Source organism: Cyprinus carpio, chromosome A17, assembly GCF_018340385.1.
Source record: "Cyprinus carpio isolate SPL01 chromosome A17, ASM1834038v1, whole genome shotgun sequence".
Classification (NCBI taxonomy): domain Eukaryota; kingdom Metazoa; phylum Chordata; class Actinopteri; order Cypriniformes; family Cyprinidae; genus Cyprinus; species Cyprinus carpio.
Genome location: NC_056588.1, coordinates 23,668,426 through 23,685,227, shown reverse-complemented (window position 1 = coordinate 23,685,227; position 16,802 = coordinate 23,668,426). Strand labels below are relative to the sequence as shown.

Genomic DNA, 16,802 nt, shown 5'->3' with positions numbered 1-16,802 from the left:
TTTCATCTAAACCAACTAGATGGCACAAAACATGGCGTAACTCTTTCCAAAACATCGCCTTTTCAAGATTTATGAGAGTATTTTTGTCTGATCCTTGACGCGATTGCGCTCAGCAGCGCAACGTTGATTCTGTACTTACTTGATCTAATATTTTATGTTTTTTAAAAGGTTATAGATTTAAGTAGCAAATGAGAATCGCTAAAATTAATGCATATATTTTAAGATAAAGGTCTTCTTTATTGATTTCCAGTTTTGTTTAAGACAATTAAAGCAACAGTTTTAATAATGAAAGAATATGTAAGTATGGTATTTGGGGTAAAAAGTGCCCCTGCTGTTGGGGCTAAAGGCGCACAGTAATTAACATGATAATTAATAGATGGCTGACATTTCCATTTCTTGACATGACATGGTTAGATTCAGATGGTAAATATCATATATTATGTTGGGTGTCCATATTAGAGATAATCATTATACAATCATTGTAAATTTTAGGCACAGTGAATAGCACATTTTCTCTTAAGGTGGGCCTTTAGCACCGTTGTATCCTACCAACACTTGTTTATGGTATTATTTGTGAGCATTGTTAATATACACTGTTAATATAGAAATAGAAAAGCATCATAGAGTCAGTCTCTTATTTGCACATTAAGGAAAACGGTGTTTCATTTGCCTGTAACCCAGAAATGTACTTGACAAAAACTAGCAAGCAATTGTTAACATTAAATAAGCTCAATTTCTAACTGAACAGAATACTTTCCGATTGCAACAATTTTGTTGTTTTTCATGTATTAACAATAAAAGAACATGATCAATCATTATAATACACAATTTACTTCCTAAATAAAAAAAATATAAAATAATATCATATATATATATATATTATATATAATATATATATATATATATATATATATATAAACTAATTAAACAACCCTTTTAATAATTAAAAATACCCTTACTTCAGGATCAGTATTTTTATGTGAGGGTTGATCCTCTCAAACATTAGTATCAGTGCTTCAAATGAAATACAGTCAAGTGGTCACTAGAGACACCTTGGAGATGCTTTGTCTTCATCCTCTTGTTCTGACCCATAAATAAACTCACCATGAAAAGCAGCCTATAAAGTATCCTCCAGGCAGTTATGGCCTGGTACTTGGTCCTTCTGGCCAGAGAACAGCCCTTCCTTCTAATCTTGCCCACCCTGAAAGTTGGCATTTTTGTTGAGTTAGTCTTCAGCTCTGGGTTGGTCACACTCACACTCTTGCTCCACTTTAAGTCATGACGTGTCTCCCTCTTCCAACTCCAAGTCAACAATCAAGCATTTCCAAAATCCTCAGTGTTAGGCCAGTAACAGTATCTTTTCAAAGCTTAGGGCTTTCTGACAGGATCTAAAAATCGATCACTAGCAGGTTTTGTGGACATAGACGCTAGACTGAAACTGCTGCTGCTCACTGAAATCTGCATATCAATTGCTGCCTCGCATGACCCCGCTGCAGTTTCCAGAGAACATAATGAAGTGCTCAGACAGTTTGCAAACACTACCAGTAGCCTACCCTTTCAATAACATCAACACAATGGAAACGTTTCTGGATGGCCTGTGAACAATAAGGCTAACATTACCACACATACTGAAAAGAGAATTGCCTGAAAATATTAACCAGAAATACACAGTTACACACAAGAAGGAAAAAAACATTGATTTTCTTAGATTTTTGAAAAATAGATCTGCTTTTCAAACAGTCTCAAAATAGTCTGAACTTTCCAAATTTTTTTTTTTTTTTTGCTCTGGGCTGTCACTCAGGCAAATATCCTATTCTTAGAAGTTTTAATGTGAAAACATTTAAGTGAACAACATTACATCTGATGTCTGGTTCTGTGCAGTAGACAAAATAGTCTGCTGCCCATGGTTAGTAATCAGAGAGACCTCTCAGAGCGTTGTTTATTTCAAATACAGGCCATGTAACACTAAACCTTGGCAGTATCTGAACAACACATTAAACGCACCAAACAAGCACCTGCCAGTCAGGCCTTTAGATCTTAGGTTTTGTATGTATGTATGTTTATGTCAGGCAATTTATTTATAGATACATTTATATTAATCCTTATATGCACATCCTTTACTGTGGTAAATTAGAAAAACATTGTAAAGCAGATACCTTTATGCACTGTAAAAGCTACAAATAAAACAAAGATTATTATTGTGTGTTATACAAGAAAATACAGTTTCATTGTTTCAACTTCAAAACTGATTCAAAAAGTAAATAATTTTTTAAGTAAAATAATGTTTTGGCAAATGGCAAAAATATCTTTTAACGTAACAAGTCCTTTGTTCAGACATTACTATCGTGCAGTGCGTTTGTACAAGATTTCATCATTTTGTGGGTCTAGATCTTTATCTACATGTTTTGTGCTTGTTAGGCAAGGCAAAGCTAGGCACAGCAAAGTCATGTTTATTTGTAATGCAACATTGCACACGGTGGAAATTTAGTTTCGATTTCCCAACAAAGATTAATCTCTTACTCACGCGGAAGATAAAATTTACTCTTACAATGTTTTACTGCTTTAGAATATCAAGGAATAACAAGAGAGAGCGGCCTGTACCCTGCTGTGTTTCCCAAGTCAGTTTTCCTGTTTCTCTCTTCCCCCCAGAAAGTGCAGAAAGTCCATTTTTTATATGTAGGGATCAGTATATAACATTTACAGGTACAAAAAGTGCATTTTTGTTTTTTACAATTAGGTCATATTGAAAGGATATATTGGTGTATTTTATAACAAAGAAAATGCAAGTTTGAACTTGCCGCTTGCTTGCAACTGATTTGCATTAAAATATTTCAGCTCAATATTTGAATGCAAAGCTTCGCGTTGGGGTCCTGATCACCCTGTCAGGGGTTATTCTGCGATAACAACCAGCTGGATTTACATTATCTCTTACATATTAAGTAAACTGGAATTAATAAATGAAATTGAAAACACTGATATACAGTGACTGATAATTCAAATGTTAATGCCAGAATTTCAGTATTCATAAATATTCATTTGTATGTCCGTGAAGTTGTTCATATGTAAATAATTTACTTTTTAGATGCTGTTAATATGTCAGTTTTGTAAGTTTCGTTGTCTGTGCATGTGTAAGTAAAGAACAACCCTTTGCATAAAATACACAGGAATACTCATGAGATTACGTGGGACAATACAATTATCTATGGGGAAATATGATTAATCTTGGCTTGAGACCAACAGTTTGTGTAATTTCTATTGCTTTGCATGTTCGAGGACTTTGTATTGTTTAAAAAGCATAATTTGCCCAATGTTTTAATTCACATATAGCACTTACTGACTGTTAATGTACCCAGCTTAAAAGATCCTTAAAGGCTAGTTCTGCACTAAAGCATGTTTAGAGCTGCAAAACATACCATTACCACCCAACAACACCCAAAGCGACTTGCACAAAAAAGTGTCCATGTAAAAAAATGAAATCCTATGAATACAATCACTGAGCAGTTTAAATTTCTGCCACTTTATTAGCTAAATGAAGCAGTAACAAAGAACAAACTGTGGTGACTTCTCTAAGGTCACCGGAGAGGAACTGTGGGAGGCAGAAGGATTATGGGTCTTGGATGTCTGCCAAGAGAAGGATTACTCTCATTTGGCATATTCTGTAGGCAAGGTGTTAAACTAATGCTAACTCCCCTCTTCAACAAGTAGCCACCAACAAACAGCGAGTAACTCTTGCAGCACTTAAATTCTGACATACTCATTTTATTGTGTTAATTCCTGGAAACCCAGACTAACAGGATCTTGCATAGAGTGCTGCTCATACAACATAACAAAATAAAAATCTATGGGAAGCCAAGAGGATGTAAAGTCCCTGGAGAAAGCACTGGCCATTGCTCAGAGGAAAATGTCCTGTCATGCTGTAGTAGAGCTCTGACAGGCCGTGATTCATCCCTGAGGTTACAGCAATTGTGCCATGTAGCCATCTTCTTTTTAAAGGCTGATAAATAAAGACACACACACATAAATCGATGTGGATAGCCAGACAATCCAAACGGCGCTTGCAGTTATGTGCTATAGTGCACATTTTAATTTAAGTTTTTCAAGCATGTTTTAATAATGAAACCCAATGTGTCAAAATAATGTGCTCAATTACAGCAAAAATAAGAAAGTGGTGTTAACTCGATGTTAATTAAGCAATGTTAATTCTTAAGTGGATTTCTCAGATATCAACACCAATGCAGTCAACAGGCCAAAATTATTTGGTAAAAACTGAGAAGAAGTCAATTCCCCCACCCCTCGTCTAAATATACGAGCATTTGGTACCATGAAAACTGATCCTTCTGCACCATTCTGGCAGGCCATGCAGGCAGCAATATCCTCTAGCAGTCGGGCCAGCTTGTCCTGGAGCAGCCGATGTAGAGTGAGAAGGGCTGAGTTAAGAAAGATGTCCTTGCCTTCCTTGACACAGTCAGGCCAGAACCAGCACATGGCAAGGAAGGAACAGAGAACCTCGACCGGCGAGTGCTCACAGAGGCAGAGCTCAATGAGCGAGGTGAGGTAGATGCATGGCCTGGTATCCTGTTTGGTCTGCTCTGCCATTGGAGCTAACCCCGTCCCATGGGCAGTGCTGGTAGTGTTAGTTGTTTCTTTTCTACGGATCTCTTCCCAGTGTCTGGCTGTGTACAGGACTGTTAAATAAGCTCAGATTATTAGTCAGCTCACAGCCATATGCTGACTGACAGGCTTAGTCATTCCCATCCCCCTAGTGCAATGGTAAACACTGAGGGTCTGGTATAGTTGGAAATTATGGGGTAGCTCCCCAACTGGCTTTTCAGAACACTTTGCTTGGCTGTGTGTATAAGTTTTTGCAGCCAAAGATATATTTTTGGAATGATCAAGACTTTCCAGCTTCAAGCATGTCTTGTCAAATCACTTCAGCTAATGAAGTAAACTTAAAAGCTGAGCTAGTTCACAGCTAGATATTAAAGAGCCCTCCAAGATACTACAGCCCTTTTGCCCATGAATAAGGTTAATTTCCTGATCCATCACTTTATGGCAGATTGAGACACAGCGCCAGAATTTAGAAAACAGGAGCAATTGAGATAACTGAGGAAAAACAAAACACTTTTGTTTGAAGTGGATTGTTTCTGTCCTAGATGCCAGTAAAGAGTACAAACAGAGTTTCAAACTAGAATACACTACATAGTAACAACTATGATGCAACTGTGCACCTGCAGGGTGCACCTGAATGTGTTTAATTACCAAAAAAAAAAAAAATAATCTTTAGTCTTTATAAATTTTACAGAGGAATTTTAGAGGGTTGTCTTTGGTGGTTATGAAATGGACTGTCATTTTCCAGACGGATAACACTCGAAACTCAATAGATCAAAAAGTTGGAGAAGTTTGGAAAGTGATAGCAAACAACCAAACAATGTCAATGGAAACACAGCCATATGCTGCCTGCAACAGCACATACAGTTTTTGCCAGACATACTGACACATTATTTCAATCATATAAACTACACTCTCTTCAACCCTTATAGAGATACTAATCTAGGGTCCTGTGACAGCAGCCATATCATGTTCAAATCAATTTACAGAATTTTAATATGTAGAAGTGATTACAAAGCGAGAAAAGAAATGTGTTTCCTATGGACAGTTTCACACTTGCCACTCTGTCTGTTAGCTGATGGTGCATTAGATCAGCAATTCATAAATTCAAGTGCAAACATGCCCAGATACAAGAGTATTATGAACTGCTATGTGCATAGGGACTCACAGTTGTTCATCTGTAAACAATAAAAAGAATCCCTCCTCCCATCCACCTCCTCAGCAGATCAAAAAATAAAACAAGCAGACATGGGACATGGGTCTTCATAGGACACTTCACTTTTAAATCAAGCAGCCCATCTTTTTCTTATGAAAATATAAAGCAACACCAGGGACTTCTGAGAACAGGATTCCACTTATGACTTTGTAAAGTATGTCTATAAATTATACACCAAATCATCCATGCACACATACATTTTCAACAAACTCAGTGGCCTTATCAGGGGCTTATCTTATATCTTATACTCAGGGGCTTATCTTATATTCACGTTTGAAAAGTCACATCAAAAACAGCTTTACCTCATGCCATCTTGTCTGTCAGACATTTAAGTTTCAACGTGTCAAACGCATAGTGCGATGTCAATGTAGTCAATGGAGCACATGGAAACTTTGTTACATGACAGAAAGCAATGTCATGTCGTGTTTCAGCCCTGGTCACGCATTCGTTTGACTGGAGGTGAACTTCCATGGTGGCGCCAACGCATCGTTTGCTTTGAGTGTAGATCAGATAAATGCTCCATTTGGCGAAGGCTAGCATTCCAAACAGACGTCAACTACGATGTACATTTAAACAAAAAAGGAAAACCATGAGACTACAGACATTTTCCTATACAGTAATAATTTGACAGGAATACAATGTAATACATACCTTAATTTAATTCAAGAAGTTTCCTGTCAGTCATGTTTTCTCTCAGGACAGAACACAAAATGATCATTGACAAATGTAACCAGTTTTATGCAGTTTGGCACAGACCACCCAACACTGGTTTACACTGACCCAGCACAGGGTAGGTAGTGAGAGGATTCATCATTTGTATCAACAGTGAAAATGACTCAGTTACAGTCATTGAGTTACAGAAAAACTACCCAGCATCTGGGTATTTTTTTTTTAAATAACCCAATAAAATGACCCAGCATTTGAGTAAAAAAAAAAACAACGAAAATAACAAACACTGGCAGACAAGCTTTGACAATCCAGTGGCTGCTCAAAACACACACACTCACACACACACATGCATACATTTGTTTGTTTTTGGTATCTTGTGGGGATTTTTTTAATGGGCTTCTATTGTTTTGTATTATGCTAATCCTACTGTTTCATATTAACTCTCACAGAAATGTTTAAATATTAAAACATTATTTAGTATGTTTATTGATCTGTTTTCATTGTGGGGACATCTGTGAGCATCCCACGATGCTAGCAAAACCTCACAAAAGGATATGCACATAAACACAGAAAAGAAAAAGCACACAAATGTGTACTACACTGCGAATAAATTAAACAAAACAGACACTAAATTCAGTCCATATATCAACCGTTAAAGGCACTGCAATATGCCATTAGCTAGGGATGGGCAATACCTCTTATTTTTTTTTCGATCCGATACCAATATTTTCAAGCCCAGTTTTGTCAATATCGATACCAATACCTCAGCTGATTTTTTAAATTATTAAAACAATAGAAATCAGTAATTATACTCACTTAACATTATATTTTATTATCATTTATTACCATGTTTTTTGTTACAAATATTATGGTTAAAATAATGTCCCTATGTAAACCATGGTAAATTTGTGGTTACTGCAGTTTTACTACAAATACTGTGGTAAACTGTGGTTGCTGTAGAAAAACCATGGTTAATTTTTGTAAAAGACTGCCACCCCTGAAGGTGAAACTTTAGCACAATTTTTTTTCTGACAGATTTATTAACAGCAATTACATAATATAACACAATCCATTTTAACTTTTAAACAACAAGTTTCAATAAATTTACTTGCACAAACTAGCCTAATTAAAATAAATATTACATGTACACTATACTGTTCAAAAGTTTAGGGTCAGTAAGATTTTGTAACGTTTTTGAAAGAAGTAACAAACCATTAATAACAAGAAAGACATTTCAATGAAATAGAAATATTTTGTAACATCACCAACTAAATACACCTTTGAAAAACTTAATACATTTTTCAGAATTTGATGAACATATTTATATGAAATGAAAAAAAAATTGTGTGTATATATAAACAGTGGTGTGAAAAAGTGTTGGCCACCTTCCTGATTTCTTATTTTTTTTGCATGTTTGTCACACTTTAATGTTTCAGATCATCAAACAAATATAAATATTAGTCAAAGATAACACAAGTAAACACAACATGCAGTTTTTAAATTAAGGTTTTTATTATTAAGGGAAAACAAAATCCAAAACTACATGGACCTGTGTGAAGAAGTGTTTGCCCCCCTGTTAAAACTGTGGTTTATCCCACCTGAGTTCAATTTCTCTAGCCACACCCAGGCCCGATTACTGCCACACCTGTTCGCAATCAAGAAATCTCTTAAATAGGACCTGCCTGACAACGTGACATAGATCAAAAGATCCTCAAAAGCTAGACATCATGCCGAGATCCAAAGAAATTCAGAAACAAATGAGAAAGAAAGTAATTGAGATCTACCAGTCTGGAAAAGGTTATATAGCTATTTCTAAAGCTTTGGGACTCCAGCGAACCACAGTGAGAGCCATTATTCACAAATGGCAAAAACATGGAACAGTAGAGAACCTTCCCAGGAGAGGCCGGGCCAACCAAATTACCCCAAAAGCACAGCAACAACTCATCCAAGAGGTCACAAAAGACCCCACAACAACATCCAAAGAACTGCAGGCCTCACTTTCCTCAGTTAAGTTCAGTGTTTATGTAGATCAGTAGTTTTTGAAATACTCAGACCAGCCCGTCTGTCACCAACAACCATTCCACATTCAAAGTCACTTAAATCCCCTTTCTTCCCCATACTGATGCTCGGTTTGAACTTCAACAAGTCGTCTCCACCACATCTAGATGCCTAAATGCATTAAGTGGCTGCCATGTGATGATTAGCAATTTGTGTTACCAAGCAATTGAACAGGTGTATGTAATAAAGTGGCCGGTGAGTGTGTATATATATGTATATATGTATATGTCTATTATGTATATGTCTATATGTATACGTCTATATGTATATTTGTGTATATATATTAGTAGCAATGTAAAAGCCTTCACTGCCATTTTTGATAAATTTAATGCATCCTTGCTGAATAAAAGTATTAATTTCCTTTAAAAATCTTACTGACGTCAACATTTTGAGCAGTTGTGCAATTTCTTTATTGTGAAATAACTCCAGATTGTTTCTCTGTCATCTGATAAGCACTGATCTGGATTGTGTTTCCCAAATGCATCGTGAGCCAAAGCTGATCGTGGAGACCAGTGGTGACAATGGTTTCTTAAGATCTACTTATGCTTCTGATGCTTTTGGGAAATGCAGCCCTATTTGAACAAGCACTGTGAGTGAAGCATCAGCAGTGAACAGTCTTGTGATTGATTGGTTCTGTCTTTCAGCATTTGCGTATGTTCTGATGAGCAGAAGAACTAGTTCTATCCTACACAATTATTCCACTTAGAAGCTTATTTTAAGCACCGAATTTCTTGCTAAATTAATAAAATAAATGATTAAAAATGCACTATAGAATCAATATTTTTATGTGAGGATCAATCTTTTTGATACAACATCAGTATCGTAAGTATCAATACTTCAGGATCAATCTGCACCACTACCGTTTCTAGACATAGGCGAACTAGACGGTCGCCTAGGGCGCCACCAGCTGGAAGGGGCGCCAATGAGCGCACACAATTGACCGCACTGAAATATGATTGCCGCTCCCACTGGATCCCCCAACATCATCAGGCATCGTCAATCTGACGATGCCTGTGTGCACACTGGATCAGAGCACTGTCAATTGCCTCCTGATTGTTGCATGCAAAGTTTGCATTTAGAGCGCTCAAAACACCATCAGATCATCATCAGCCAATTAAAAAATACTGGTGAAGTAAAATGCTGTAATTCACGAGATCAATACATCCTTTATTAAACTGCTTTGTTGAAATTAATGCATCCTTACAGAAGTGTCAAAATGCTGAATCAATTCACTTCTAAAAGTGCTTAAAGGGTGCAGCTTCATACACATAGAGGGCAGCCAGAGTGTCACGTTATTTAAAGGGGAAGTTCACGTTTCAATGAGTAACAAAGAAATACTGTAAATACTGTAGCTGAATTCTGATTACTTTTATGCCACTGATCAGGCTTTTATATGTGACCGGTGCTAGCAAAATTAGTCACAATAAGCAAATTTTCAAAAAAAATTTTTTTTTACATTCGCCATAAAAATACTTTCAAAATGATGTATCATTTGCTGGAATCTGCCAAAAAATGACTGAGCTACACCTGTGTGAAATCGATGGAGGTAATTTTAGAAAAAAACTGATTTAAAGTTTTTTGCAGTTTCCAAAGCAAAATAACCTAGCAGCATTACATATTTTCCTCCACTTATTTTCTTGATAATCATTACTAGATTCATATTAGCTATTTTTTTCTTTTATCTTTATTGTTATAAATAATAACTGATGCAAAAAAGAACAATTATAGCAAAGAAAAAAGTGTAATACTTTTTCAAAACAAATAAAAACAAAATCACTTAAGTAAGAAAATAAAAAATAAAATGCAAAAAATCACTAAAATTACAGAAGCACAAAAAAAAAGAACAATAAAGCTACAAACGCAGTTCAGTCAGGGGCAGTGAGTGATTCCTTCTTTTTTTTTATCGTGTGATTAACATTAATGCGACAGACGGCATGTATTAACATAGTATAATGCACGGATCTTATATAATGTTAAACATCCAATTTTTTTCCCCAACAGTTTCCCAGTTGTTCACTTAAGATATAACAGATTTTATTTACGTGAATACTGAAATATATTTACCCTATTGTAAACCTGTGTACAGCCCATGTGTATCGGGATAGAGCGCTGTCATTGTCATCTTTATGCATGCTCTTTGGAAGACAGTCAGTGCGAGGAAGTGAATGGAGAAAAGGTACACCTCTCAGAAATCATACAAATAAAGATACTTTTAGATGTTTAATTTCTATTTGGAGCATTGGGATCGCTAGACGAGGGCTTACTGAACAAACTTTTTTTGTGAAAACCTCAAATTGCTATTTAGCAAAAAATAAATAGCTGTTGCTATGTAAGATTTGAGTCTTTACATAATCAGTTTTATGTTATATTGAGTTGGATGGCGCGCCAATAGGGATTTTGCCTAGGGCTAGAAACACCCCTGATCTGCCCATCACTACCATCAACATTTGTGGAACTGAAGAATTAGATAAAAACAGACTTGGACCATTCTTTACCTTGCTGTGCTGAACTGTTCGATGGTTGTGGTATTGATTCTGAAGACCATCATCTACAGCCAAGCCTAGGTTTTCTGCCACACAGGATACATCTGAGGAGAAAGAAATCTTTATGCAATATGTCACATACACAAGTAAAGATGCTAATTCTAAAACTGTTTGCAGCACTGTATTTGTAGAGATTTGTATTGTATTGTATTGTATTGTATTGTGTAATTGTAGAGATTTGGTAAGTAATTTACCACATTCAATTCACCAGTTCCAAAGTCTGAATTGGCAGAAACTATACTATATGGAGTAAAACACACACACACACACACACACACACACACACACACACACACACACACACACACACACACACACACACACACACACACACACACACACACACACACACACATGCATATATAAAATGTTTTTATGTGTGATTGAAAAGTCTACTTTTCTGCAGCCATTACTCTAGATGACTATGAAAATATTTACACAAAATATTTCTAAAGGTATACCTTTAGTACCCAATGTGTTTCTTTTTATTGACACAGCTTAAACAGTTGTACTGCTTAATGAAATTCTAAAAAGGCCAGCTTTGGCTGTTTACACATTTGACACTGGCAGAAAAGTTCAAGTTCTAAAACAAATGTCATACATGGCCAATAACACCAAATGGGAAATACTACATGAATTAAATTTGAATGTCTTGTAAACTGACTTCATATTTTGTTAATAAAGCACAGAGATGATAAAAATACAAACAAAAATGCCTAAAAGCTTGCCGGTGCCTTCTCTAAGATGAAATTAATAGGTAAAAAATATTCTTATTCCTGCACTTTTGATTATTTTGGTTCTAAATTGAACTGTGGAGACTATAAACTTCAACCATAAACTGTCTCTGCTTTTCGTAGTGTAATTTATATCATTTTCCAGCTTCTTGATGCTTCAAATTCTTGATGGTTCTGCAAGTTGTTCCTTTACCATGCTTGCGCTCTATGTTGCTAAATGAACTTTCAATGAGAGGAACAGAGGCTTACTGCAAACATCTACACAGGAAAACCATTGTATGTGGGTCAGTGACAAAAAGGGGTTGGCAAGATGAAACGTAACCCCCCCACCACCACCTTTAAGCCATCCTAGGTGTATATGACTTTCTTCTTTCAAATGAATACAATTGGAGTGACATTTTACAGTGAATGTGTGATATTCAATAGACCAAAAAACTGCATCCATCATAAAAAAATTGTTCCAGACTGCTCCAGGTGGTTAATAAAGGCCTCCTGAAGTGAATCAATGCACTTCTGAAAGAAAAATATCCATATTTAAAACTCTGTCTTACTTGTGTTCACACATTCCAGTGGATGATGTAGGACGTAGACGATGCATAAGCACGGGTGTGAATATGCTATTATCGAAAGAACCAAGTTTTGTTTACAGCTCTTGGCTTGTATAGAAATGCTTCGATATTTTTCTTTACAAATCCTCGTTTTGTGCTTCTAATTTGTGACCGATGTTTTGTTTTGACTCTCCTCTATGATTCAGTGTTTGTCACTTCTCACCAAAGCTTATGCTACGTCTACATCCTACGTCATCCACTGGAATGCCACTCCCAAATTGAAGGTGAGTAAATCAGGTGGTAATTTTCATACTTGGGTGAGCTATCCCTTTAAAATATCAAGTGAATGGAATAGAAATATGCATTAAAGCTAAACATTTTAAAAACACTAATGTTGTGCCACATAACTGTTTTATCCCAGACTTATGGAGTTTTAATAATAAAAAGCTGTAGATAAAGAACCACTTTCTCAAAAAATATAACATTAAACACTTGTAAATAGTTTCAAATAGTAGGTTAGTTTATTTTAAAGCATCATAAACTAGTGATATTTGACTAAATTGGCCCATAACAGAAAGGCTTGAAACAAAAGTCAAAACCTGTAACACAACACAACACTTCAAATTAAAATCAAAAATCAAAGTTTTTAGGTATTATCATGGACACATATATTTAAAATGTAATTTTTAAAGTTAATATTCATTTTTATAAATTTATTCTTGAGTCATACCATTTAACATGTATACCTAAGAATACCTGACCATACCCTAAAAATGTCAAATTATCTTACATTTTAAAAAGAGTTACTAACCTTTGCATGCAGCAGTTAGTGTCACCAGAGATACTTTTCTGTGATATAATTTCCTGTCTCATGATCTTCATGCAAAATATTAAAAAAATGGCTCCTTGAATGGTGGTTACACCACCTTGACACTCAAGGTATTTGACTTGACCTCAAAGATCAATTATTTGGTACAAAGTTTTTACGGTTATACCACATTGACATTTTTGCAATCATCCCCCAAATACTTTCTCAAAATTAATTAAAATCCAGACATTTTAGACTTGGTCCACAAAAAATAGAATGTATGCAATTAATTTGCACATTTATTTAGAAATTTTAACCATTTTAAATTTAATTAAACTATATGGACACAAAAAAATTAGTGTCACGTCATTGACCCATGTACTCATTGTATGTACTCATTCTCTTTAGCTGATGTCATGTGTTTTTATATATCTAATGAAAGCCCCAATTATATTTTTGTTGTTGTTGTTATTACTCACACTACAATGAAGCTGCACTCAAGCATATGCAGAGTTTGTCGGTGTGGCCTAAGCGAAAGCATCACATAAGGTTTAAGTTTAAGCCATTTGGGTAAATGTAAAGTTAAGAAACTAATCCATAGATAACTAACTGAATCCTAAGTAACTAACCATATTTTTGTGTTAAAAATTACAGAGAGAAAGTACACCTTTGTTCTTGACAAGTGTGCTAATAAACCTCTTTATTATAAAGACTGAATATTCCCATTTCTTTTTTCAGCCTGCTGTATTATGAGCAAACTGATGCATTGTGTTAGGGATATATGATGCAGTAGTTACGTGATTTGGCTTGCAGTCAAAGAGCATCAATTTCACTAAGGATCTCATTTCACTAAAGATCTCACATCCACCCATTTTGCATATTGGTTTAAAGCCCCTATAGCCAAGCGCACACTACAAGATTACTGAAGATTGTTGCATTTTAAGTTTTATGCAACAAGAGGTCACAGCACGTGTCCCCACCTAGTTGCAATCAACTTGTTTTAAATCTGATCAGTCCACTGAAAGTTTTGGTAACACTATATTTTACAATGTCCATGTTACACGTTACATGTACTGACTATAATAATAAATTATGCACAACTGCATGCATTTTTAATTTTTACACCTCTCCTTTAAACTTCCCTTTCTGGTATGTACAGCCCACAATCCAAATAATGTCAAGTGTCAAGCTATGCCAGTAACTATTTGACTGTGGCTTAATTTCTTTAATATACGGGTAAGAAAATGAAGTGAGAATCGAAAATAGTAAACATATTTCCTTGTGTGCAAATGTGGTTTGATGGAAGAAGACAGCGTTTTAAAATGTGGTTCCTAGAAACAAATGGAATGTCTTATCTTGGTGCCTGAACTGGCTTGGTTAAACAGGTTTGGTAGTTGAAGAGCTGCCAAGAAATGCTAAACAACTGATGCAAACGTCTTAATTTTTAGCCTTTGGTGTGGATTTTTAACAATCACACTGAAGTGTCTTGCAATTTTGTTCATTGATCCATCATATATTTCCAAGTGAAACATTTTGCTTGATTTTGTATAATCAATAATATAGAGTCAGCAGATACTACTGAAGTAATCTGTACTGAATTAGACATGAGCCAATAGTAAGAAATGAAAGATATACTGCAGTATATTTATACATACTGCAATGCTAAAATACACTACCTTAGACACACATTTTATTAGGTGTCTTTAACTTCATAACGCATATAAGAAGTAAGAACTTAATTTATAACTTATTTATAGTAGTTAAGACACCTAATTTAAAATGGGACACAAACATTTAACAGTTGTAATTTAAAAAAATCATAATAATTCTGGTTTACAAAACACTCTCAATGTAACCGGTGCTCTGTACATGAAAACCACAATACTCACTGCTTATGAAAAATGTTCATTCTGTCAGACACCTACCATGCAAGGACAGAAGCAGCCAGGGTTCAAAACCAGCACGTAACACTGTTCCTGTTCACAGTATATAGACTGCTTGCTGTTTATCACTTTTATAAATGACTGAGTCAGAACAGACAACAGTCCAGTTTGAGGAAGTCAGGGGAAGGAAATTTGGGGAGGAAGTTGACAAGTGAGGTGTGACAAGTGTCAAATGTCTAAAACAGTGAGTTTGAATGCATAACAAGTAAAGAGAAAGCTGTCAAAGATACAGTATATTTAGGCCATGTTTGATCAAAAAACTGATACATTTTATTTTTAGAAGCGGATGTCATCTGATGTTCAACACTGCAGCAATGCTGAGATCACAAACTAGGATCAAATACAATTATTAGACATTAAAAACGATATTAAACATTAATTTTGCAGCATGTTAGTTTTAGTGCCGTATTGTGGACCTGAACAGAGAGAATACTATAGTAACAGTGTGTCAACAGACCACATCATGTTAAAAAGCAGTATAACGTCAGCAACAAAGTGATACTCCTCTTACTCACCAGCTGTCTTGCAGATGAGAAATGTAGGTACCTAATGTATTTGCTGTGTGTCTCTATTTTCATATGTTTCAACTACATAAAAAAAGAGCAGCACAGAACTATATAAAAAGAGAACTGACTTGTAAGCTTGCAATTAGTGAATTGGACTACTTATGTAATTTAAAAAGTAGCTAACAAATAGCATTTTCTTAGAAACGTGTTTGTAAAAAGTAATCATCTGATATCCATTCAAGTTTATTACAACCCAATTTATTTCTTAAATGTGATGTTTGTCTGAGTAAAACTGGATAGGGGAACTTGGGACTTGATTTTAACTATTGAGAATTGACTGAATCATGGAAAGTGGTCACAGATGTTTGTGTGGAGGTGAATGAGAGGGCTGTGATGTTGGTAGCACTTTATTTTATAACTTGGTACCAAGCATGAACCTAATTCGAAACCTATGTTCATGTAGTTCAAAGAAATTCAAAATGGAGTGCACATCCAAAAACCCAAATTGGGTTCAGATGCATCTCATCCAACAAGGGTATTGTGACTGATAAAGACCTGACTGGTTGAAATGTTGCACTGCTTGGAAAATAAATTGTTTTGGAGCTGTAAGTCCATGTAGTTAACTTAAGGTCCGGGTTTCACATGTTACGCTCTGTCTAGTGCACAATTGAGCGAGTACGTATGCTCCATGGACTGTGAGCGTGGATGAGCACGTTCAGGGTGAGTGCACAACCTAGCTGATCTTTGTTTCTAAATCACTCGCAAATGTGCTGACACAAAAATTGAGCTGCACACAGACATCAGACATTTTTCTGGAATAACATACACCTCTGAATCACTCTTGTAACTATGTGTCTTGTACCTGTTGAGGACTTGGCTCTTTGGTGCCTTTGGAGGTTAACCCTGTGCAGAGACTGTGTGTTTGCTGTATCTCTATTGTGCTGAATGGAGGGTGGATGGCGTTTCACAGTCAGTTGCAGACTCTGATCGTTGAATAAAGTCTTTATCAAAGCCAGGTCCAGAGAAGACACCTCACAACCATTTACAACCATGATCTCATCACCGGGCCTCAGACCTATCAGTTATATAAAACAACAGGAGTGAAGGAAACAAAGTTTAGCATGCCCTTCAAAAGGCAATATGTGAAAACACAAGAAGATCTTTTGGTC

General features: G+C 35.7%; 1 protein-coding gene across 5 annotated transcripts in view; it reads right to left on the bottom strand.

Moving 5' to 3' along the window:
• LOC109104292 (rho guanine nucleotide exchange factor TIAM2-like) overlaps window positions 1-16,802 on the bottom strand; it is a 99,947-nt gene that overhangs the window by 21,683 nt on the left and 61,462 nt on the right. For all 5 annotated transcript variants that reach the window (XM_042774445.1, XM_042774443.1, XM_042774442.1 and 2 more), the window contains 2 exons: window positions 16,496-16,708; window positions 11,047-11,138 (listed from right to left, as the gene is read on the bottom strand). In XM_042774445.1, coding sequence (XP_042630379.1) covers window positions 11,047-11,138; window positions 16,496-16,708 — 305 coding nt within the window. The remainder of the gene's footprint in view (window positions 1-11,046; window positions 11,139-16,495; window positions 16,709-16,802) is intronic.